The sequence below is a fragment of the Salvia splendens genome, chromosome 3 (assembly GCF_004379255.2).
Source record: "Salvia splendens isolate huo1 chromosome 3, SspV2, whole genome shotgun sequence".
Classification (NCBI taxonomy): Eukaryota; Viridiplantae; Streptophyta; class Magnoliopsida; order Lamiales; family Lamiaceae; genus Salvia; species Salvia splendens.
Window position 1 is genome coordinate 4,975,605 of NC_056034.1, and position 24,837 is coordinate 5,000,441.

The 24,837-nt window shown below is 34.3% G+C and overlaps 1 protein-coding gene across 3 annotated transcripts; it reads left to right on the forward strand.

The window, feature by feature from the left end:
• Window positions 1-9,844: 9,844 nt before the first annotated feature.
• LOC121794503 (ATP-dependent DNA helicase SRS2-like protein At4g25120) lies at window positions 9,845-22,610 on the forward strand. Of its 3 annotated transcripts, XM_042192684.1 has the most exons (29): window positions 9,845-10,131; window positions 10,247-11,048; window positions 11,123-11,164; window positions 11,286-11,449; window positions 12,640-12,835; window positions 13,161-13,217; window positions 13,309-13,414; window positions 13,502-13,635; window positions 13,734-13,808; window positions 13,932-14,057; window positions 14,130-14,261; window positions 14,371-14,454; window positions 15,240-15,353; window positions 15,466-15,566; window positions 16,240-16,306; window positions 16,415-16,465; window positions 16,872-16,949; window positions 18,482-18,691; window positions 18,813-18,851; window positions 18,985-19,056; window positions 19,403-19,489; window positions 19,569-19,625; window positions 20,723-20,898; window positions 20,974-21,067; window positions 21,429-21,479; window positions 21,861-21,923; window positions 22,017-22,076; window positions 22,184-22,246; window positions 22,355-22,610. In XM_042192684.1, the coding sequence occupies exons 1-29, from the start codon at window positions 9,965-9,967 to the stop codon at window positions 22,442-22,444; spliced, it is 3,558 nt and encodes a 1,185-aa protein (XP_042048618.1). In that variant the 5' UTR covers window positions 9,845-9,964; the 3' UTR covers window positions 22,445-22,610. The 3 variants fall into 3 exon arrangements, 2 of the variants coding, with proteins under 2 accessions (XP_042048618.1, XP_042048620.1); XR_006049300.1 differs by lacking the exons at window positions 20,974-21,067; window positions 22,355-22,610; XM_042192686.1 differs by lacking the exons at window positions 20,723-20,898; window positions 20,974-21,067.
• Window positions 22,611-24,837: the final 2,227 nt, after the last annotated feature.

Genomic DNA, 24,837 nt, shown 5'->3' on the forward strand with positions numbered 1-24,837 from the left:
TCCGAATCAAGTCTGAATCAGACATGCTTGAAGCTTATGGCGTCGTCCTCGTCAAGGGAGCACAACGAGCTGCGCGGTTTCTTTTTCCCAAATTCTATTTACCCAATTTCTGTGCGCCCAAGCGTTAGGAATTCTTCCGCTCAATGAAGCAGATTGCAGCAATTTTTGCTGAGATAGATGAAGGATAAATTGGTAAAATCTAATTTAGTATTAATTGATGGAGCCATGGATACAGCTATATCGCAGGGGTGGTAGGAGGTTAGAGATAACTCAATAAAGTGGTTAACTATCCCAAAAACTAAAACGGGCCAGGATAGTTTTCCGGGTCAAAAATCTTTTTCCAAAAGTGAACCAAACAGAGGAAAATGCAGGAAAACATTCCACTAACCTAGTGTTTCAAGGCAACCAATCGAACCCTTTGGGTTTTGTTATTAATTTTCAAAGTGGAAGGATGAAATTAGCCCCTTCCAAAATTCACCAAAATTCAGTCTGGGTAAGAGGAGGATGAGGTGGAAAGTTAAGGGTGATTTTGGAATTTCAGCATCAAATCTTGATTGAGTTTTCAATGCAGATAGCAAGTATCGGCCTTTTTCAAAGAAATGAATTCTCCTCTAATTCGCATGCGAGCTTGGACTCTCCAAAATTAATTCGAAGACAACAAACTGTAAGAAATTATAAGACTAACACTATTTCTTGCTATTTTTTCAATGGTGAACACGCCCTAATTGGTCATGAAGGGCCATGTGAAGAACTAGTAAGGTGACATAATTCCAAGTTGTGTGTAAATTCTTTTCTTAATTGAAGATTTTTGGCCAACATATTACCCCATATGGAAAGGTTCTCATTTTGCTTATTTTACTAGGTACGGAGTACTATTTTTTATTGAATGAAACATTTAACTATATTCTTTTTATCTGTATTAGAATTTAGGTTAAATGTTGTGACGGAGGATGATACAAGGTTCTAGCTTTGGGGTTCTAATTATTTGTTGAATCACTTGAACTTTTTTTTTCTTATTGCCGCAGACGATTAGCTGCATGTTAGATATAAATGTTGCTGATAAAGTAAAATCAAGATTCCGTGATTCCTAATAAAGCAAGTCAAGAAAGAGTGACGGCTCCACTGCGCTCAAGGTGTGCTGACAAGGTAATGCCTTACAAATGACTTATGATGAACGTGAAATGATGATTTATGTCCATATTAGCTTTACGCATCAATCATACTAATTCCTTCAAATTTCTTAACGACTTTCCAAGTGAGATCAAATGCACTATTCGTTATCATCTTTCTTATGGATAATCAAAATGAGGATCATTGTTATCTGGTTTGTCTGATATGCACTCTATGGGCAGTTTGATCTATTCCCGGTATTATCTGTATGCATGCTGCATCCTTGAATGGGTGGTGGTATGTGCAATGTCCTTTCGAGGGCAATAACCGCGTTAGTTTTTGTTTCTAATTTGGTCTGTGTGCCCCAGTTCGTCACTAAGCACTTATTAGGGTTATATGTGTTTGGATATTTTGTGAATAGTTGTCCATGTTGTGTGTATGTATGTACTATGTATATACAGATTATTGGGAACAATCTATGATATAATTCTAAATGTTTCTCCCTCCGTGCTACAAGAGTGTACATTAGTTCCTTTGTAGTCCATGTTGTGTGTATGTATGTACTATGTATATACAGATTATTGGGTTCGATTGGTTGCCTATGTTAGAAAATGTAGTTGAAGCAAATACTATCATTATTTTACAATACTTTCTAACTTTTCATGGTAGAGATAGGTAACCCTATTTATTGTTTGGTTGCAGATTAGGAATTCTTCTGCAGTATTTTTGTATATTTGGTTCAAATAGCAAAATAATATGATATGCAACCAAAAAGACCATTATATCCCTTAAATTAATTTGTAAACCCCATGTTACCCTTGAACCCAAATTTAGCGGTAAAAGGGAGGCAAAAATTTCAGAATCCCGCCACCATATTTTTCACCCATTCTACATATATTAAAATTTCAGCCTCTCCCTCCCATTTTCATTGACAGTGTAGAACTATTGGAAAGCCTCCTTCCAATCTCTGCGCGTGGGTTCGAGCTCTAAGGACGAAGCACAAACTTCGGTCCATCCAAGTAGATATAAATTGTTTACCGGTGAGTCGATTTAAATTTTGTTGTGCTATGGTGAAATGGTGGTTTATGCTGTGATTGATCGCACAAGTATATATTCGCATTATCCCAATTCTTCGTTAAAATTATTTATCAGAATATGGAGTATTTTGGGTTTCATGGTTTAATTTTTGTGTTTTTGTCCGAATTATTTGTTCTAAATTTGACCTAACATTATGCTAATGTGTGGATTGTGTTAATATTTTTTAAGTTTACTGTGTATTTGTTGAATAAGAAATTGCTTGGTGTCTTTTTGTCCAATGCTCCTAGGCATCCCTGCATACAAGGTTTGAAATCAGCATATGTTTTTGGAATAAAACACCATCCAACAGAGGATATAAGAACTACCAATACGGGCAAACCTTGAAACACTTCCATCGTTCGTCACTGCAACCATCAGATATTGGCTCGGGTTTAACCAACAAAGTATGTTGAAGGTTCAATACAACACGTAGTACAATGTGTACATAGCGGCTAACCGTATATGAAGAACGCATAAATTCAAATCCCACAAGACGAGTTTTCTTGTGATGAGAAAGAATCCCCAAAAACATGGCCACTTGCTCTTCGACAGTTACAAATCTGTGATCAATAAGCCCACTGTAGTCCCGTAGGAGGCGACATAGCCTTCCAAAAGTGTTCCTATCCATCCTCAGATTATCTATACATGACCTGTCTGTAAGCCTAACCATTCTGTTGATATGATATACTTGTTTAGGCCTTTTGTTTATCAAACTATAACTGACATTGGCCCCAGCTCGTTCCTTTCTTTTGGACCTGCATCTAATTACCGAAACCAGGATGCACATAAGAAGCAAGTTTGTTTTGTAATTACGAACAATTTCCTCCAACACTAACATGTATTCAGCCATTTTCTTCCGGGACGAAGCATCCTATGTTTGGGAATGGAGTAATTAGCATAATCATTCATGCAAAAGATAAAAAAATGCAGAAATGGAGTAATTAGCATAGTCATTCATCACTGCCACAAATCGGCATCTCAACAATTCCTTCCAAAAGATACAAATAGACACCTCAACAATGCAAAGCAAAAGATAAAAAATAACAAAAATGGAGTAATTAGCATCTGCATTCATCAATGTCACTAGTTCAACACTGTAACACAAAAGTTAAAAAAATAGTGATTTTCATAAACACCTACTAATCAAAAAATATCACTCATTCAACAAATTATTAACATCGAGGCATATAACAATAATTTTGTGAATGCACAACAAAATCATACTCCAATTTTGTGGATGGAGACAAGCCATCATAAATCTCAGACTTTGTATTCATTCCTCAACCAAAATATACCTAGGTCGATAAGTAATTAGGATTGTAAAGAAATCGATACCTTCCGAATCAAGTCTGAATCAGACATGCTTGAAGCTTATGGCGTCGTCCTCGTCAAGGGAGCACAACGAGCTGCGCGGTTTCTTTTTCCCAAATTCTATTTACCCAATTTCTGTGCGCCCAAGCGTTAGGAATTCTTCCGCTCAATGAAGCAGATTGCAGCAATTTTTGCTGAGATAGATGAAGGATAAATTGGTAAAATCTAATTTAGTATTAATTGATGGAGCCATGGATACAGCTATATCGCAGGGGTGGTAGGAGGTTAGAGATAACTCAATAAAGTGGTTAACTATCCCAAAAACTAAAACGGGCCAGGATAGTTTTCCGGGTCAAAAATCTTTTTCCAAAAGTGAACCAAACAGAGGAAAATGCAGGAAAACATTCCACTAACCTAGTGTTTCAAGGCAACCAATCGAACCCTTTGGGTTTTGTTATTAATTTTCAAAGTGGAAGGATGAAATTAGCCCCTTCCAAAATTCACCAAAATTCAGTCTGGGTAAGAGGAGGATGAGGTGGAAAGTTAAGGGTGATTTTGGAATTTCAGCATCAAATCTTGATTGAGTTTTCAATGCAGATAGCAAGTATCGGCCTTTTTCAAAGAAATGAATTCTCCTCTAATTCGCATGCGAGCTTGGACTCTCCAAAATTAATTCGAAGACAACAAACTGTAAGAAATTATAAGACTAACACTATTTCTTGCTATTTTTTCAATGGTGAACACGCCCTAATTGGTCATGAAGGGCCATGTGAAGAACTAGTAAGGTGACATAATTCCAAGTTGTGTGTAAATTCTTTTCTTAATTGAAGATTTTTGGCCAACATATTACCCCATATGGAAAGGTTCTCATTTTGCTTATTTTACTAGGTACGGAGTACTATTTTTTATTGAATGAAACATTTAACTATATTCTTTTTATCTGTATTAGAATTTAGGTTAAATGTTGTGACGGAGGATGATACAAGGTTCTAGCTTTGGGGTTCTAATTATTTGTTGAATCACTTGAACTTTTTTTTTCTTATTGCCGCAGACGATTAGCTGCATGTTAGATATAAATGTTGCTGATAAAGTAAAATCAAGATTCCGTGATTCCTAATAAAGCAAGTCAAGAAAGAGTGACGGCTCCACTGCGCTCAAGGTGTGCTGACAAGGTAATGCCTTACAAATGACTTATGATGAACGTGAAATGATGATTTATGTCCATATTAGCTTTACGCATCAATCATACTAATTCCTTCAAATTTCTTAACGACTTTCCAAGTGAGATCAAATGCACTATTCGTTATCATCTTTCTTATGGATAATCAAAATGAGGATCATTGTTATCTGGTTTGTCTGATATGCACTCTATGGGCAGTTTGATCTATTCCCGGTATTATCTGTATGCATGCTGCATCCTTGAATGGGTGGTGGTATGTGCAATGTCCTTTCGAGGGCAATAACCGCGTTAGTTTTTGTTTCTAATTTGGTCTGTGTGCCCCAGTTCGTCACTAAGCACTTATTAGGGTTATATGTGTTTGGATATTTTGTGAATAGTTGTCCATGTTGTGTGTATGTATGTACTATGTATATACAGATTATTGGGAACAATCTATGATATAATTCTAAATGTTTCTCCCTCCGTGCTACAAGAGTGTACATTAGTTCCTTTGTAGTCCATGTTGTGTGTATGTATGTACTATGTATATACAGATTATTGGGTTCGATTGGTTGCCTATGTTAGAAAATGTAGTTGAAGCAAATACTATCATTATTTTACAATACTTTCTAACTTTTCATGGTAGAGATAGGTAACCCTATTTATTGTTTGGTTGCAGATTAGGAATTCTTCTGCAGTATTTTTGTATATTTGGTTCAAATAGCAAAATAATATGATATGCAACCAAAAAGACCATTATATCCCTTAAATTAATTTGTAAACCCCATGTTACCCTTGAACCCAAATTTAGCGGTAAAAGGGAGGCAAAAATTTCAGAATCCCGCCACCATATTTTTCACCCATTCTACATATATTAAAATTTCAGCCTCTCCCTCCCATTTTCATTGACAGTGTAGAACTATTGGAAAGCCTCCTTCCAATCTCTGCGCGTGGGTTCGAGCTCTAAGGACGAAGCACAAACTTCGGTCCATCCAAGTAGATATAAATTGTTTACCGGTGAGTCGATTTAAATTTTGTTGTGCTATGGTGAAATGGTGGTTTATGCTGTGATTGATCGCACAAGTATATATTCGCATTATCCCAATTCTTCGTTAAAATTATTTATCAGAATATGGAGTATTTTGGGTTTCATGGTTTAATTTTTGTGTTTTTGTCCGAATTATTTGTTCTAAATTTGACCTAACATTATGCTAATGTGTGGATTGTGTTAATATTTTTTAAGTTTACTGTGTATTTGTTGAATAAGAAATTGCTTGGTGTCTTTTTGTCCAATGCTCCTAGGCATCCCTGCATACAAGGTTTGAAATCAGCATATGTTTTTGGAATAAAACACCATCCAACAGAGGATATAAGAACTACCAATACGGGCAAACCTTGAAACACTTCCATCGTTCGTCACTGCAACCATCAGATATTGGCTCGGGTTTAACCAACAAAGTATGTTGAAGGTTCAATACAACACGTAGTACAATGTGTACATAGCGGCTAACCGTATATGAAGAACGCATAAATTCAAATCCCACAAGACGAGTTTTCTTGTGATGAGAAAGAATCCCCAAAAACATGGCCACTTGCTCTTCGACAGTTACAAATCTGTGATCAATAAGCCCACTGTAGTCCCGTAGGAGGCGACATAGCCTTCCAAAAGTGTTCCTATCCATCCTCAGATTATCTATACATGACCTGTCTGTAAGCCTAACCATTCTGTTGATATGATATACTTGTTTAGGCCTTTTGTTTATCAAACTATAACTGACATTGGCCCCAGCTCGTTCCTTTCTTTTGGACCTGCATCTAATTACCGAAACCAGGATGCACATAAGAAGCAAGTTTGTTTTGTAATTACGAACAATTTCCTCCAACACTAACATGTATTCAGCCATTTTCTTCCGGGACGAAGCATCCTATGTTTGGGAATGGAGTAATTAGCATAATCATTCATGCAAAAGATAAAAAAATGCAGAAATGGAGTAATTAGCATAGTCATTCATCACTGCCACAAATCGGCATCTCAACAATTCCTTCCAAAAGATACAAATAGACACCTCAACAATGCAAAGCAAAAGATAAAAAATAACAAAAATGGAGTAATTAGCATCTGCATTCATCAATGTCACTAGTTCAACACTGTAACACAAAAGTTAAAAAAATAGTGATTTTCATAAACACCTACTAATCAAAAAATATCACTCATTCAACAAATTATTAACATCGAGGCATATAACAATAATTTTGTGAATGCACAACAAAATCATACTCCAATTTTGTGGATGGAGACAAGCCATCATAAATCTCAGACTTTGTATTCATTCCTCAACCAAAATATACCTAGGTCGATAAGTAATTAGGATTGTAAAGAAATCGATACCTTCCGAATCAAGTCTGAATCAGACATGCTTGAAGCTTATGGCGTCGTCCTCGTCAAGGGAGCACAACGAGCTGCGCGGTTTCTTTTTCCCAAATTCTATTTACCCAATTTCTGTGCGCCCAAGCGTTAGGAATTCTTCCGCTCAATGAAGCAGATTGCAGCAATTTTTGCTGAGATAGATGAAGGATAAATTGGTAAAATCTAATTTAGTATTAATTGATGGAGCCATGGATACAGCTATATCGCAGGGGTGGTAGGAGGTTAGAGATAACTCAATAAAGTGGTTAACTATCCCAAAAACTAAAACGGGCCAGGATAGTTTTCCGGGTCAAAAATCTTTTTCCAAAAGTGAACCAAACAGAGGAAAATGCAGGAAAACATTCCACTAACCTAGTGTTTCAAGGCAACCAATCGAACCCTTTGGGTTTTGTTATTAATTTTCAAAGTGGAAGGATGAAATTAGCCCCTTCCAAAATTCACCAAAATTCAGTCTGGGTAAGAGGAGGATGAGGTGGAAAGTTAAGGGTGATTTTGGAATTTCAGCATCAAATCTTGATTGAGTTTTCAATGCAGATAGCAAGTATCGGCCTTTTTCAAAGAAATGAATTCTCCTCTAATTCGCATGCGAGCTTGGACTCTCCAAAATTAATTCGAAGACAACAAACTGTAAGAAATTATAAGACTAACCCTATTTCTTGCTATTTTTTCAAAGGTGAACACGCCCTAATTGGTCATGAAGGGCCATGTGAAGAACTAGTAAGGTGACATAATTCCAAGTTGTGTGTAAATTCTTTTCTTAATTGAAGATTTTTGGCCAACATATTACCCCATATGGAAAGGTTCTCATTTTGCTTATTTTACTAGGTACGGAGTACTATTTTTTATTGAATGAAACATTTAACTATATTCTTTTTATCTGTATTAGAATTTAGGTTAAATGTTGTGACGGAGGATGATACAAGGTTCTAGCTTTGGGGTTCTAATTATTTGTTGAATCACTTGAACTTTTTTTTTCTTATTGCCGCAGACGATTAGCTGCATGTTAGATATAAATGTTGCTGATAAAGTAAAATCAAGATTCCGTGATTCCTAATAAAGCAAGTCAAGAAAGAGTGACGGCTCCACTGCGCTCAAGGTGTGCTGACAAGGTAATGCCTTACAAATGACTTATGATGAACGTGAAATGATGATTTATGTCCATATTAGCTTTACGCATCAATCATACTAATTCCTTCAAATTTCTTAACGACTTTCCAAGTGAGATCAAATGCACTATTCGTTATCATCTTTCTTATGGATAATCAAAATGAGGATCATTGTTATCTGGTTTGTCTGATATGCACTCTATGGGCAGTTTGATCTATTCCCGGTATTATCTGTATGCATGCTGCATCCTTGAATGGGTGGTGGTATGTGCAATGTCCTTTCGAGGGCAATAACCGCGTTAGTTTTTGTTTCTAATTTGGTCTGTGTGCCCCAGTTCGCCACTAAGCACTTATTAGGGTTATATGTGTTTGGATATTTTGTGAATAGTTGTCCATGTTGTGTGTATGTATGTACTATGTATATACAGATTATTGGGAACAATCTATGATATAATTCTAAATGTTTCTCCCTCCGTGCTACAAGAGTGTACATTAGTTCCTTTGTAGTCCGTTTCACAAGACTCTGCACTTTCTAATTTTGGAAAATTTTTTTTATCTCTAATGAGGTGAGACTCATATTCTACTTACAATACTTTAATTATTTTTTCTTTTTACCTTTATCTTATTTTACCAATTATGCATTAAAACTCGTGCTCAACAAAAAATGTATATTCTTACGGGCGGAGGATGTGAATATATATAGCAAATTTTCCGTTTGCCCAAGTGAAAAAAAGAATATGGAGTACATCTATACAAAAAAGCACTACTACTAAGTAACTTTCTAAAATTATAAATATAAGAGTTAACTACATAAATAATACTTGATCTTTCACTTTCACACAAAAATGATATTTGATCTTTATTTTATATCATTTTTTTGGTACCTAAAAATCACATTTTTAGCATCTGATGCTAATTTTCACCTCAAAATAAGACCTAAAATGATACCTTCTCTATCTTTTTGTTCAATACTATTATTAATAATTATTATTAATATTATTATTATGATGTTATAAATTAAAATTTAATTTATTTTTTAATGTAATTCAAATTATGACTCATACTTAATTATAGTTATAGTTTGAATTATATTTAATCATTATTAGTAATTAATAAATAATTATAATAAACTTATTTAACATATGAATTATATAATATTAAATAATAATAATAATTTTATCTTATTAATAACTAATTAATATAATCTTAATAAAATTTAAAATTATGAATTATGTTTATAATGATATAAAATAATTAAATTAAAAATATTCAATTGATTTAATTAGTTTAAATAATTCATTTAATTAGATATTTTGTTCTTAATTTATATTATGAATGTCAATTAGGTGTATACATAAAATACTAAAAAAATGACAAGGACGAAAAAAGAAAGAAGAGAAAATATAAACTAAGAAGAAAAAGAAAGAAGAAAGGTAAAAAAAGAAATCACATTTTTTGATACTATTTAATTAAAATTTTCAAATATACCCTAAAAATATACTTATGATTATTTTTATAATAAAGTACTAAAAATAATAATATAAAATAAAGATTAGGTCTAAATATAAAATCGCAAATAAAAATTTAGGGCTATATGTGGCATACATATATCATATATGCAAAAGCGAAATTAATGTTCCAAAGGAGGGAAGAGTGAACTTTTAAATGTCGACTCCCCCTCTTCACTCTGCAGACTGCAGTAGAATTTTGCTTGCTCATTTGATTTCCTATTTATTTCAGAACTTTTGATTCTGTATCTATGAAGATTAAGAGATGAACAACAAAGAGAATGCGGTGGCTGCTCCCACCGGCGGGGAGTTATCAGCGGAGCAGCGCACTCGAATCTCCCAAAATTTCCGAGCCGCCAAGGCGCGCCTCTCTCGCAAACGCCCGTTCTCTGACCTTGCCGCCGCCTCCGATTCACCATTCAGCATCCAGGCGTGAGTTATTTTCTTTGTTAATTTTTGGATTGTGTTAAATGTGCTTAAACAAAATTACTAGTGGATAATTGACAAGAAATGGAGTTTTGACTTGCATAATTTGTGAATTGTACAGGTATGGAGATGAGAGAAAAGCCAAAAGTTTAGTTGTAGCTGATGAGATTAAGAGGCATCCTCTATCCATGATATGTTCTAACATATCAACCCCAATAGCACCGAAGGGTGGCATGTTGTCGAAGAAGAGCGATGGTGCAAGAAATGGGTTATCCTGTGAAATGTTTCTAACTCCTGTTGTCAAAGCTGAACGCTCCCAGAAAGTAGCTTCGAGTAATGCATATTCCTCTAAAACTGGTTTAAATGGTGAAGGTTTTGATGTACAGAAACATGGTCATTCTTTGAAGGATGGATCGATTTTAAGCCCGTGCTCTACTCCATTGAGGCAGCCAGATAGATCATATGAATGCAACTCGAGTTCAGACAGTTACTTCATAAGAGCACCAGCTTTACCTGACAAGGATGTCTCCATCTCCACATCTCATCTTCTTGATGATGATTTTGACGAGTCATTTTTTGAACAAATTGATGCTCTGTGCGAACAAAAATTGTCTGATAATCCCGAAAAGGATTCTGCAATGGAGAAACTGGAAGACTTTGTTATCAAGGGCTGCAAGGATGATATATCCACAACAGATGTCAACGTTACAAGTGAGATTTTAAAATCTGAAGAAATTTCCAGTTCGGCTGGTGGGCAATCATCTGGAGTCATAGAATTGGATAAATCAGCAAGTAAACTGACCAATAATATGCCTGAGGAGTATATGACATATATCCAGTCTCTTAACGATAGGCAGCAGGAAGCTGCATGTAGTGACATCTCAATTCCATTGGTCATTGTTGCTGGACCAGGAAGCGGCAAGGTATACTCGTCTCTAAATTTTGGAAATCCATCTTCTTTACTTTTAATGATCTCAGTATTTGGTTTCTATATCAGACATCTACTATGGTTGGACGTGTTCTGGTGCTTCTATCTGAGGTAAGCCCATCCTATGATTTATTATCATAGTCATGTTTGTTGTATGCGCTGCTCACTGACTGGCTTAACTGGTCTGCTTGGTTATTGTGCGGGTCCTGGCTGCATCTTTCATTAATTCCAGGGCATCAGTCCATCCAACATTCTGGCAATGACATTTACTACAGCTGCGGCTGCAGAAATGCGTGGGAGGATAGGATCAATTGCTGGAAAGGGAGCTGCAAAAGAGCTCACTATCAGCACTTTCCATTCATTTTCTTTGCAACTTTGTCGCTTGCATGCTGAGAAGTATGTATTTCCCCACTCATCAAGGATAAGTTTTGGCTTAATATTGTTTTAATATGAATGTGAAGTTTTTTTGGTTGGTCGCACTCAATGTGCAAAAGAACGAGGTACTTTAGTTAGCAGATGGATAGAAAGTTGGCATTTGGTAATCTGCTTTTCTAATCACATCTCTTTTATTGAATGCGTTCAACCAATTTAATATACTGAGTAGGGTGAGGTCAAGATTGTTGTTAATGCTTATTTAGCATACTAGAACTCTATCAAACAGGTAAACCATCTGATACATTAAAAACACCTTTTATATCTTAAGCATACCATGTTTGGTTTAATGATGCTGGTTCCCTATCATCCCTCTCTATACCAGATTCACTAGGCTTGGCCTTTTGTTATTGTTCGTTATTTTTCTTTCGGTTCCTGGCAATCACAGATCACTGCGAAGTGCGAAGATATTAAAATGTACTTTCATGGTTGGCCAGGAAATCACTTCCCAATCATGAGCTTGCCCTTTTCTCAGTTAGGTGCTTTATTTAAATCAGTACTCTACTTGTTTCTTCATTTCCTTCTCATAGTTATTTAAAATGCCATTTCACAGAGAGATCCTATAAGCTTTGCCTGTTATTAGGTTTTTCCATCTGATTTGAAAGGTTTCAATCAGACATATCAAATGTATGCACGGCAACTGATAAAATTTCTTTGAAGTTTGAACAGTTAACCAAGTTCAGTATCCAGTCTTATTTTGTTTCAGTCAGCCTATTAGTGAGAAAATACATAACAGATTGAGGTTGAATTATCTGCCACAACCTTTATTTGGCTTACCGCATCTTCTTGAGTTTAAGATCATCCACATTCTTTTTGAAAACTGAAAATTTGATGCCTTAAAATACTTTTAATAATATGTATTTGTCTGTCTTTATGTTCTATGACTTACAAATGCTAGAAGTTTTATGGACACCAGTTAAAATTGTTGGACTTATTCCATAAGATGCATGACTCTGGTCAAATTTTGGTTTAATAAAAAATCGGACATTGTATATACTACTAAAGCGTGACAAGCTTGAATTTTGTTCAATTTTATAGAATTTAATCTGAACTCTGAAGTTCCCTCAATTTCTAAGCTGTTTGATGGTATTTAAAGCTTAAATTTTTTTAATGAAAATATGTCTACTGGAATAACACATAATTTTATCCAATAGGTTAGGTCGAACCCCTGAGTTTCTAATATATGGGCATGGACAACAGAGAAAAGCTATCATAGAAGCTGTCCGCTTGTTGGAGGACGGGAAGAGAAGGGACAATCCCGAGCTTCGCAAGCTTACTGAGTTGTCTGATGTTAATTCTCCAAAAAATTTTAAGGACAAGTCAAAGAAATGGCTCAAGTTTGTAACTCAGGTGATGTGTCCGACTGTCTGTTACCTTTAAAATTTTCATTATACATTTTATGTACAATAGTTGACTCAATCTTCTGGATTATTAATGTAGTAGACTGGTAGTATGAGAATTAAATTTATCTTAGACCACCACAAAACCCTTCTAGTCAAAGAAAATAGAACATACTCCTATATGAGTGGGGAATTCAGTGCAATTTCATAAATGTCAAGAACATAGACGAGTCCATGATTATTGTAGGTTGTAACAGCCGTTAAGGGTAATGTGCTTAGATACAGCCTCATGATCATATAATTTTTCTTCACCCTATAAACTCTTTATATATCAGGCCAAAGCCGCTGGAAGGTCACCTGAAGATTTTCATAAAATTGGTGATGAGACTGGAGTAAGCTATCCTTGAAACAGTTTTTGTGGTTAATATGTACTTTTGTTTTGTCTTTGAACCCAGCATTCTATGTATTTTCTATCCACTCCAGGCAACTATTCTTCGGAATTACGAGGACATACTAAAATCTTGTAATGCACTAGATTATCATGATTTTATCAGCTGTTCTGTGAAGCTGTTCACTGACTTTCCAGAAGGTTTGCACCACCCAACCGTAGAAAATTGGAGGTCGACATGTTCTGATTTATTGACTTTTTTTGACTGATATTTGCTTTTGACTGAAGTACTCGTGGAATGTCAAGAAACATGGCAAGCGATTGTGATTGATGAGTTTCAGGACACAAGTGCCATGCAATATAGCTTGCTTCGAATTCTTGGATCCCACAAACGTATAACAATTGTTGGTGATGAAGACCAGGTGTGTACATCCCTCCAGTTTGAAACTAGAAATCATTTTCTAAGATTCTCCCTCTAACCTTGTCAAAGACATTTTAACTAATCAACCTATCTCTATAGTCAATTTTCAGTTTCAACGGTGCTGATGTTTGTGGTTTTGATTCATTTAGAAAAGATTTTCCAATTTACAAAGAGGTAAGTTTAATATCAAACTTTCCTGGTTCCCTAGTACCCAACCTATTCATTCATTAATAAGATAATAGTACAAATTTTGAATTTTCAGGTGCCATTAAACTATTTATCTTATCATTTTTGTAGGTAAGATTAAATAAAAATTACAGGTCCACACGATGTATCGTGGAAGCTGCATCATGTCTTATTAGAAATAATATAAAACGGTGCAATTCAAATGAAGTTCAAACAGCAAATTCCTCTGGATCAAAGGCAAGCAAGCATCCTTCAAAGACACTCAGTCTCGCCCTTTCTATATTGTACTAATTTAGATGGGTTGAACAGATAACTATTAAGGAGTGTTGCAATGAAGAGGCACAGTGTGCTTTTGTGGTTGACAAAATATTGGAAGCTGGATCAGATGGTTCATCTGCTAAATGCTCCTATGGTAATATTGCTGTTCTCTACCGCAGGCAGGTTAAGTTACTTTCTTTGATGCTTTAATTTGTAATAAAAAGCAGTGTCTGGCACAAGGTAAAGTTTTCCAGCCTTTTTAAAATCTACTCGTCGACTCTCATGTGTGCAGGTGACAGGGAAAATATTCCAAACTGCATTTTGCAATAGAAAAATTCCATTTAACGTCCACGGCGTAGCTTTTTATCGCAAAAAGGTAGCAATTTTTATGATTTACTGTCAAATTCTGTTTCATTCCTTGTTTGTTTCATGAATTTCATTTACGTGGAAAACAAAGGCAATCTACTGGAGTTCCAAGGATTTGCCAACCTTAAGTTAATCATCTATGGTCTTGGAGATAAATTCATAAATCAAAACCAAAGAAATCTGCCAGCTGTCGATTACACCACCTCATTTTACTACAGAATTATCTGTTTGGTTATGTAAAGTAGTAAAGTAGAGACATATAGGGGAGCAGAACATATTGTTTGTTCACATCAGGAGAGTCTCCTATATATATATGAAGTAGAAAGCTAGCTCTACTACTAGGTTAAATCTATTCCTAAAATAGCAATAGATAAATAAGAAAAAAGAAAACCTAGATAAATATTCTACTATATTCCCTCGCTAGCTGGATCATAATATATTTATCATCTCCAGTTTGATACAAATTTTTGAGAAGCGACGGGTTGGTGAAGATACAGCATATGGTGCGACGAAAAATTGAACGGAGTATTATAGTATGGCTCATTGTGTACTTGCGAATAAAATGACAGAAAACCTCAATGTGTTTAGTCCTCTCAAATAACACCGAGTTATTTGCAATGTAGTTTGGTTTTTTGTTATCAAAATGCATACATAAAGGTTCATCGATAGCGAAGCCCAATTCCTCAAGCAAACTCTCCTTGTTTGTATCATATCATGCTCATGATATGGTCTCATGGTGGTGGCATACTTCTCTCATTCTTCTGTTTAATTATGCAAGTTTTGTCATATAACTAGGTAATCCGAGCCATTATTGCCATGTTGAGTACTGCATTTCCTGGTTGTGACGATGGACCATGTCGTCGAGCATTTAAGGCCTTACTTCCTTTCGATAAGGAGGAGAAAAATAAGGTATCTCTTTCTCAATTTGTTTCATTGTACGTATCACTTATTGGTGCCATCTTTCAAATTCTAGGATCTATGTTTAGTGACTAGTCCAATTCTAATACCCTCTTTCCTTCAGGTAATTGAACACATTGACAAGATTTCAGCAAGAAGGAAATGCAGTTTTACTTCAGTAGCACGTGAAATATTTAGATCAAAAATATCGGGAACCTTTAAGAGGTATGTCTTATAAGTCTTTCTCATGACCTTTTACAATATAAAACTTGTCGGCACATTTTAATATTTATAGTTTAGATTAAGAGGTACAAGAAAGTAGCAATCCATACTTACTATTTTAACTCTTTCTCATGAAAACAGACTTTTTACATTGAAAAATGTTGTTTTGCACATGCTTATGCTTGCCTTTAGATTTAGAGGTGCAATCCAGAATAATCCTTGTCATGTTTAACTTAGGATGGAAATGAGGATACATACAATGGATGATAATGAGGAGGGTGATTTGATGGCTTGTAGTATTTTTTATATTAATAAAATAAATATTATAAATAAATTAAGCCTATTTTGGACATATTTGTATCATATTCGTATTTCATTTGCTTTCCCGTGCTTGTTAGATAAGAATTATATAGCATCTTACATTTAATTGTTTATGCATTTTCTCACAGAAAGTGCGTGAGTAAAAGCCTTCTAAGTATAATTCCTTTTTTTCCTAATTATGAAATCCATTGTTTTATAAAAGAAAGTATGGATGCCACATTCTGCAGGTTTTTTGAATCACTTTTACTAGCTCTAAATACAAGTTAGTTTAATGTGTATATCTTTTAGTTGATTCATAAAGTATGTAAAGTCATTATAAACGTTAATTTATTTCAATTCTGCTAATTGACCTCAGGAGTCAACTCACACAAGGGCGTAAGGTGTTGGACACTTTGGACATGATATCAAAGCTTGTTTTAAGGGTAAGTCAACTTCATGAGTTTGACTAGCCTATTGTGACGTGTAAACCAAGATTTTCTCCATATTTTCTTTCAATTGTGTCTTATCATTCCCTACATCTGTGCTTGCAGGAACAGTCAATTTCTGCTGTTATCACTTTTGTAGCAAACATGATACCTCAGGTTGGTTTTGTTGCATGTAGAAATGAAATGCTAAGTAGCTATACATTTATTTGTTTTTTGTATATATGTTCTGTTGTTTAACATTTTTTTGGCCTCAAGCACCAAAAGTCAATGATTCACGTAAGTTACTGTACTAGCTCTTTTGTTGTTCTGTTTGTTTGTTCTAATATGTGGATGACTTGGAACTTATAACCTTGAGAATACTTGTATAACTTTGTTCTACAATGTCAGATTTTTGTTCTATGTTTATTATTACTATTATCTTGAAAATGTTAAACATACAGGGGCTTTCAGTTGTTTGTGCATTAAGCATTATCTGAATGACAATAACCTTTTGAATGCACAAATTAGTCTCTTACTATACTGTCTCAGCGACACGTGTTCATTTCTATCATTGCTTTTGTAGAAATACCTTCTCGAACAGCGAGCAGTGTGTGATGTTGATGGAGGCAAGTTGCTGAATGAAGATAATGATGTTCGACCGGTGAGCGCAAACCTTTTCTTCTTTAGTAATTTTAGGGTCAATTATAATGTATTCTGAACTTAACCCAAATTTTAATTTATAGCCTCAACTTCAATTTTTTTTTGTATAGAGCCTGTACTTTGAGAAATTGAATAATTATGGTCAGCAACAACCACGTCAAGTTTGCAGCTAAGTTTTGATAAGATTCGTTCGATTGATGTCTGAGCTTTGTCACAAATCCGACAAAAACAAATTTTGCTATAAACTGTCGGAAATTAGCCGGAAACTTGACACTTTTTTGTTGTTGGCCATAATTAAACAATTTATCAAACTCAGGCTATAAAAAATAAACTGAAGTTGAGGCTATAAATCAAAATTCGCTATAAGTTTGGGCTATAAACTACAATAATCCATTAATCCGTACTTATAATTTGATAGATAGAAGTGATAAGAGAACTTTGTTAATAGGTTAACTAAATATCAATCATCCATTTCATCAACCAGCGTACTATACGATCCATAATATTTTACTGTCTTTTAGACAACAGTATCTATATACGTATATTATTTATATGCATTCATAATATATATGCAAATGTATATACAATTACAAATGCATACATAGGAAATGATTCAAAGTCCTATTATGATAACTGTGAACTGCTGTAACTAGTATGTTCAGTGCTGTAAATTGTACATGTTATGCAATAAATTGACTTCACATTATATATCAGAATTCACGATTTTTGCTGACTACGCAAAGTTAATGTATTGTACAGCATGTCAACTATTGCACTAAATGTGTAAGTTACTGCATTATTCACAATTATCACTGCATACATAAATGAGATGTACATTTGGTGAGAGGATGAACAATGCTTGGTTGTTTCTTTTTCATTGTTGCAAGTTATATTATTTGTATTTTTGCACTGTATATGAATAAGTTGCGACAATATTTTTTTACTCCCTCGTCCCATTCAAGATGTCCACCTTTCCTTTTTAGTTTGTTCCATTCAAGATGTCCACTTTCTATATTTGGAATTAAATCCCTCTCCCCTTCTCCTCATTAAAATATTCAATCACTTTTTTCACTCTACTTTATCACAAACAATTATTCCACCTAAAACTCCGTGTCACTCGAGAATGTGGCCATCTTGAGTGGGATGGAGAGAATATTATCATATCTTGGATCTTTTACTGTGAATGTTTTGTTTAATATATCCCTGATACAATTCTTAAGTAGGAGTATTATTCAGGTGTAAGTTGAATTGGGCGTTACATTTTAGATATTTTGAGCTTCTTATATTAAATCAACCAACAGGTGCGATCTATAAGATACAAAATTTAAGTACATTATCCATAACTCTTGAAGACATTTGAGTGTTTTTGTATTATCTAAAAACTGTTTAAGCCTCACAAGCAGTTTGGTACTTATTACTAAAGTATTTCATGGGCTAATATTCTTGCAGCAACATGGAGAACTTATTGGTTGAAGCGTAGAGCATATCAATTTGTAGGTAAAGAAATGTAATCAGTTTTTCCTGTGGATGCAGGTGTTGCAGTATCTTCTAGATGATGTGTCCTTGTTTTTGACAACAATACACAATGCTGAAGAATTGGGTAACTGTAGTGCCACACAGGGGAAAGGTTGCATGAGCACACTAAAAGCTTTTCTTGACTATATCTCTGGTCGGGAGAGTGAAAATTTTCAATCAAGAAAGCGTGATAATGAAGACTCTGTTACCCTAACTACAATCCATCAGGTTCTACTGCATTATATTTTAGTATTGTCCTTCTATATGATGCTTTATCATGCTCAGCCTTCCAACTAACCCCATGACTTTCTGTTTTATCGTTTCTTCGTTTGTATTTTCAATTTTGCAGTCAAAAGGTTTGGAGTGGGACACAGTTTTTATTGTAAAGGTACCAATTGAGATTTTATCTCAAGTTTCTTCTCATGCTGTATAGTCATAATGAAAATAGTTTTCAGAAAACTGCTAACCATGATTAATTATGTCATATTTATTGCTTATAGTCCTCCTGTTTGGTTACTCAGGCAAATGAGGCTGAGATTCCCTTGTTGCATGAGTATAATGGAATTCTAAATGAGGATGATGTCTCGGTTGAGGTAAAATTATAATTCAAATTTCAAAACCTTTCACATTTTGTAAAAAGCTTTATTGCATCAAATAGAACACCATTAACCAAAATTTGCAATTTAACATTTTAATATTTTACAATTACAACATCGTCGACCTTTTCAGTTTTTTTACAACATGTACCACTATATAATGTTGTTCTGCCAATGAAACATTTGTGGATGTTGTAATTACTAAAATAAAAAAGTGGTGTTGTAATTGCAATTTTTTAAAAACCATGCTACAGTGCCATTTCTGGTAAAATCATGTTATTGCTTGCAATTAACCACCTTTTAAGATTATCTTATTCAATATGAGCTGCTTCACTATTTTTAGGAAGAAAGGCGCTTGTTATATGTAGCAATGACTCGGGCGCGCAAAAATCTTATCCTGCTCTATGTCATTATGGATTCTAATTGGCAGGTGAAATCAACAAAGAGCTTTTGAGATCTCTTCTACTTGTTTATGGCCTTAGTTTATGAATCAAATCATTTATTCTCAGGTCATTCAGCCATCACGGTTCCTTAGAGAAATTCCACGCCACCTGCTACAGAACCAGGTCCAACTTTACTTTCAATTATCAAACGTGTCGGCATTTTATTGTATATCTACAAGTTAGACTGTTTTCAACTCGTTCTGCTGTTTCTTTATCTTCAATAATTGATGAGGAAAACCATTTATGGTCCCTGTAAGTAAAGATGGTTAAATTGTGAAAATAGCATGGAGATATAAAACAACACCATCTAACCTTTGGACTTGAATGGTAGTACTAAGGGATGTTAACCATTCATTCTAAATTAGTACTGACATACAGGAAACAATCATAGAAGTCAAAATCTAGTGATAGCATACCTTTTAGAAGTGCATTTACAAATCCTTGGTAGTGTTTTTATTATTTATATTTTTACATAGCATATGCACAAACCTTAGTTGGTTACTGTTTGATACTAGTGCAGTAGTGCCATACTACATGTTTCTTTCAGTGTTCAGTCTCATTTTGTGATAGCTGTCATTTACCTTGTGTACCTTTTCCACCCTCTTCTTGTTGTGGAACCTGCATCAACATTCATTGGGATAATGTATGACAAATGTTCAATGCTTTATTATAGTCTCGACAAGCATATGATTGCACAAATAGGGTAACAATAGAATGAATCATGGAAGTTGTTGTTGACTCCTTTCTCCTTGTATAAAAACTTTCAAGTGAGACTAGAGGTGTCAAAATGGTGTACATCTCATAACAAAATTTGTCTTGTAAAGCCTATTTTTGTGTTTTTGACTTTTTATGTGATCATATTTGCGTACTTCCAGTTTTAGTTCATTTACTTATGACAGCCCCGTTTAAAACATGTACTCTCAAAATTCTGGTGGAATTCGAAGGTCAAGATTAGCATAAAACTTTCCTTGACTTTTTCATCTACATATATGAAATGTTAAACATTGCTCTTTTCGTAGTGAATATATTCCCATTACTATGCTCATCCTCTTCATGAAGCGCTAACAAAGCCTACTGAACTTGCCATTCAATTTTCACTAGATTTTGTGGACCTCTTATTTAGTGAAAATGTATTGCTAGATCACTTATATACCAACAAGTTTCGTTTATTTTTCTTGGCCATATACTCCAAGACCTATCATCTATTTACTTTCATGTAGGAAGAGCCACTTACTGTGAGTTCTGATATGATTCATTGCCCAACTGAGCAAGGAGCTGCGCAGACAGAAACCCCCGACAACAATACAAAACATCGTTCTGTTGACAATTTATTGAATGAAATATGCAATGAAACTGCTGCTCTGCAACAAAGTGATAATAGTAACTTTTTAAAAAGGTATTCTCTGAATGCATACCTGCAACTGCGACATGGTAGTTCTCCTGGATATTTAGCTCGTCTTTAATCCTGTAGGTTTAGTCCAGAGAACCGAGCTGCTGTTTCTCATTTATTCCATCAGTGGGCGAAGAAGCCTGCGTTTCATGATCCCAAGAGATTACTCACCAAGGCAAAAGGCTCTTGACCCCTTAAAACGATCCCATTTTTAATTTTTAATTCCAAATTTGGCTATTTCTTTGTGTTGCTTTGGGTGAATATAGAGAGAATTGGCATTGGACTGATAATGCTCTAGAAACTGAGCTGCAGTTTTCCCCAGAAGAAAATGACATACAGTGAACCGTACTTCTACCTTTTCTTCTGTATGAAAATTGCAATTTACAAATAGTTATGTTGTAACATCTAAAACTTCATCATGAAATCTGCATTTGTGTTGCTTTTCACGAGCAGTTCTATTTTCTAGTTCAATGGAACTAAATCAATTACTATGTTTAATATTAAGGTACTCAATTATCTAATTCGTGCTGATACAGGTTTCTTTTGTCATTGATGAACGCCTGCGAGCAAAAAAGTGTGCAAACAAGGTTGTGGTAGTGGGAGTCTTCATTCTTAATATTTCACTGTTTTAAAGTTGTTTCTTGAACTTTAATCCCCATTGCACTTTCCAAGCAAGCCCCGTTATTCCATCTCTTTTGTTTAGTTCAAATTTGTAAGTCAGTCTGACATTAGCATCCGTAGTAGTGGATACTTTGAGGTAAATGAACGAAAAACTCATTAGTCAAGGTAGGATTGGGTTTGGGCAGGAAAAAGGAATCAGAAGTTACTTGTTAAGTTCTTCACTCTTCCTTAACTAGGATATATCGGTAAAACTAATATGACTGGTATAAACATTTACTGGGATTTCCTAAAATCACTTATCAAGTTGTCAATTGTTTTAGGAAATTTGACTTATTTTCATTTTACAGGATGTTTTGCGTGAGTTGAAGTCCTGTTTAACATCTGATGAGGCTCATCACTATGCTGTATCGGTAAGTTTCTGCTTCTGCATATACTGAGTGTCTGAATATTGGAACAAGGCTAAATACCTCAAGCTCAAATGATTTGTCTATTTGTTCAAAAAGGTTCTGTCATGGCTGCAAATACCTCCTGATAAGCGTGCTCATTTGATGAGAGAAAAACAGGTATCTCAACCTCGCACTCTCTCTCAAACACACACACTGACATAAACATTCTACAAACCCATCTCCATGTTTTAGTTTATAATGCAACCACCATTTTCATCATTCAGGAACACTTTCAGAAACTGAGAATTGAGAGCGCCATGAGTTCATCCGAGCCTAGTTCTAAACAGGTGTTTGATAATTTTTCCTGTAGTTCATGATTTGACATTTTTCCTCTTCACACAATAGTAGAAGTTTGTTTTATGCTCATTCTTTTCCCTTGTTTTGTCAAATGACAGATTGCCTATTTACAAAGCCTTGGTTGCACAATAGTGCCGACATCCCGCCTTCATGCATCTCGTTTGATCGAGGAATATAAATCATTATGATATCGTAGTACTACTATACTATTACAGAAAGGCCATCATTTGAATCTCATTTATTTATTTTTATGAATGTTTGATTATGTGATCGATAACTGAAGTTAATGATGTGTGAGCTATCATTCTTCCGTACATATACATAAAATCACAATAGATTTAAAATTATTAGTTATCTATTAATATACTGTAGTATTTAATTGGTGAAAATATATTTTCTTTTCCATTGTTTAGGCCTAGAACCATCATTTATGAGTGCATTTGTGGGTTGGGCTTTCTTGAGTGTTAATCATTTCATGGATTGGTTTCGTCCTTCTTAATGGTCTATTCAATGAGAAGCATATCCGGCCCATGTATTTAATTTGGAGTGCTTTTGTATTATTTTATGTAGTATGATTTTAATACAAATCTTATAGGTGAAAAGTTTGTTACAGTATATGGAGTGCTCTGCATGAACATACTACAATGCACGCCCATGGGCCATGAATAAGTACATTAGTTGTAGTAATAGTTGAAATATTCCAAAAATAAACCTATCTTTAGACACAGGGTTGGGAATATGATTGAGATTGAACCCTACATTTTAGGCTGGACCCAAAACGCATGAACCGAACACGAATACTTATTAGTTATTTTGATTTAGTATGAGCATCAACACAACTTAAATGATGCCATTTGAATACTGTTATTTACAAAATAGTCACAATATTTACGTCGAAATTCAGCCACTACCCAACATGAAACTATGGGCACATACAATATTTGTAAATCGTTTCCATACCCGAAAATCTGGATATAAATCTTTCCTTCTGCCTCGTCTCACTGTAATTGAACCGTTTCTTATGGTTACGAAGATCAATAAATGAATATTTAAAAAATTGTCTAAATGTTACTCCTACATTAGCTACATAGTATTTTTTTCCCATAAAAAATGACTAAATTAGAGTGGGCAGATAAAAAAACATGACTCAAGTATAATGAGACAAAGCAGTATAATTGACCCTCAAAATTATATTTATTTGGGATAGTAGCTATTTCAATAGCGAAATTTGATCAATTTTTGGTTAATCCTACGTGTGGTTAGAAAACGAAATATTAAATCATAAAATCCACTCAATTGATCTATTGGTGTATAAAATGACTTCTTTCTATGATTAAAAATAAGAAAGGAATAAACTTATTTTAATGGGATGTCGTTTTACATCACCGAATGACGCTGTTAAATACACAAATTTGACCACTGTGAAAATTTGAAAAATCATGATTTAATATTTCAATTTCAAACGATTGATTGGATTTCGTAATTTAAAATACAAGTGTATTATTTGTATTCAATTAAATTCTTGATTTTTAATTGATTGTATGTTATTAGTATCTTTGATTTAGTTTTGCCATTAAGAATATAGAAGTTTTGGTACTATGAATCTACTGGTCCGTGACAGCCAGAGTAGGAATCACCACAACAAGATCTGTATCATATCATTCTATCATATTGCGTAATTTAAAGAAGGTTATGATTACTGCTACAAATTATGTACAATAAAGGTAGGACATAACTAGTAGCTACTCTTTGCACGCGTCTGCCATAAACTAACCACATATATTTGCTGTTTTCTACAATTTATTATCACCAAAATCAACGTCCACTAAAATTATGGGTAATACCTTGTACTATTATATCCACATTTTTTAGTTAACTATCACTACTCGTTGCATAATTTAAAAAAAAATTTGTAAACTTTGTGTATGCATATATGTATGTGTATACGAAGGAATAAAATTACGTAGAAAATTCCATTTAATCATAGTGTACTTTATAAAAATATGTTTATTTAATACATAAATGTTACTGGTTCAAATTATATGCCTCCATCTCCATTGTGTCACCCCGTCACTCCAACTTGCAATATCAAAGACATACTTGATGAATTTGCAGTGAATCACAATAAAATTGTATGATAAATATAAAATAAACAAAAAAGTAGTAATGAATTTCCATGGACTTACAAGAATAAAAAAAACTGATAGTACAAGTTTATTACACTATGAAATTTGAAAATAAAACACTTAATGAAAAATAAAACTATCAACAAATAAAACTCAAGAGATGGCAGATAGCGACAACTTGAAGAAGCGAAGAAAATATCGAAGAACCCTGAAATTAATTCCTTCCATACTCTCTCTAATTTCCAAAACCCTAAAACATGATAGGGCTACTTTGAAGAAGCAAAGAAAATATCGTCGTCATAACTCATAAGTCAGCATTATCGTTGGCGGAATTTTGCCAAAAAAGGCATCACTTCAATTGATGAGATATTATTGTTGAGTTTGAAGACTTTTTTTTTAGATTTCTGCATTTTTTACATATAGTTTTTTTACATGGATTCACTAAAATCGCCAAA

Bases quoted from the DNA above. Each gene is read 5' to 3' on its own strand.
- LOC121794503 (XM_042192684.1), top strand. From the start codon at position 9,965: ATGAACAACAAAGAGAATGCGGTGGCTGCTCCCACCGGCGGGGAGTTA. The intron at 18,852-18,984 runs GTACCAATTGAG...TTGGTTACTCAG, and splicing joins ACACAGTTTTTATTGTAAAG to GCAAATGAGGCTGAGATTCC. The intron at 19,490-19,568 runs GTGAAATCAACA...ATTTATTCTCAG, and splicing joins TTATGGATTCTAATTGGCAG to GTCATTCAGCCATCACGGTT.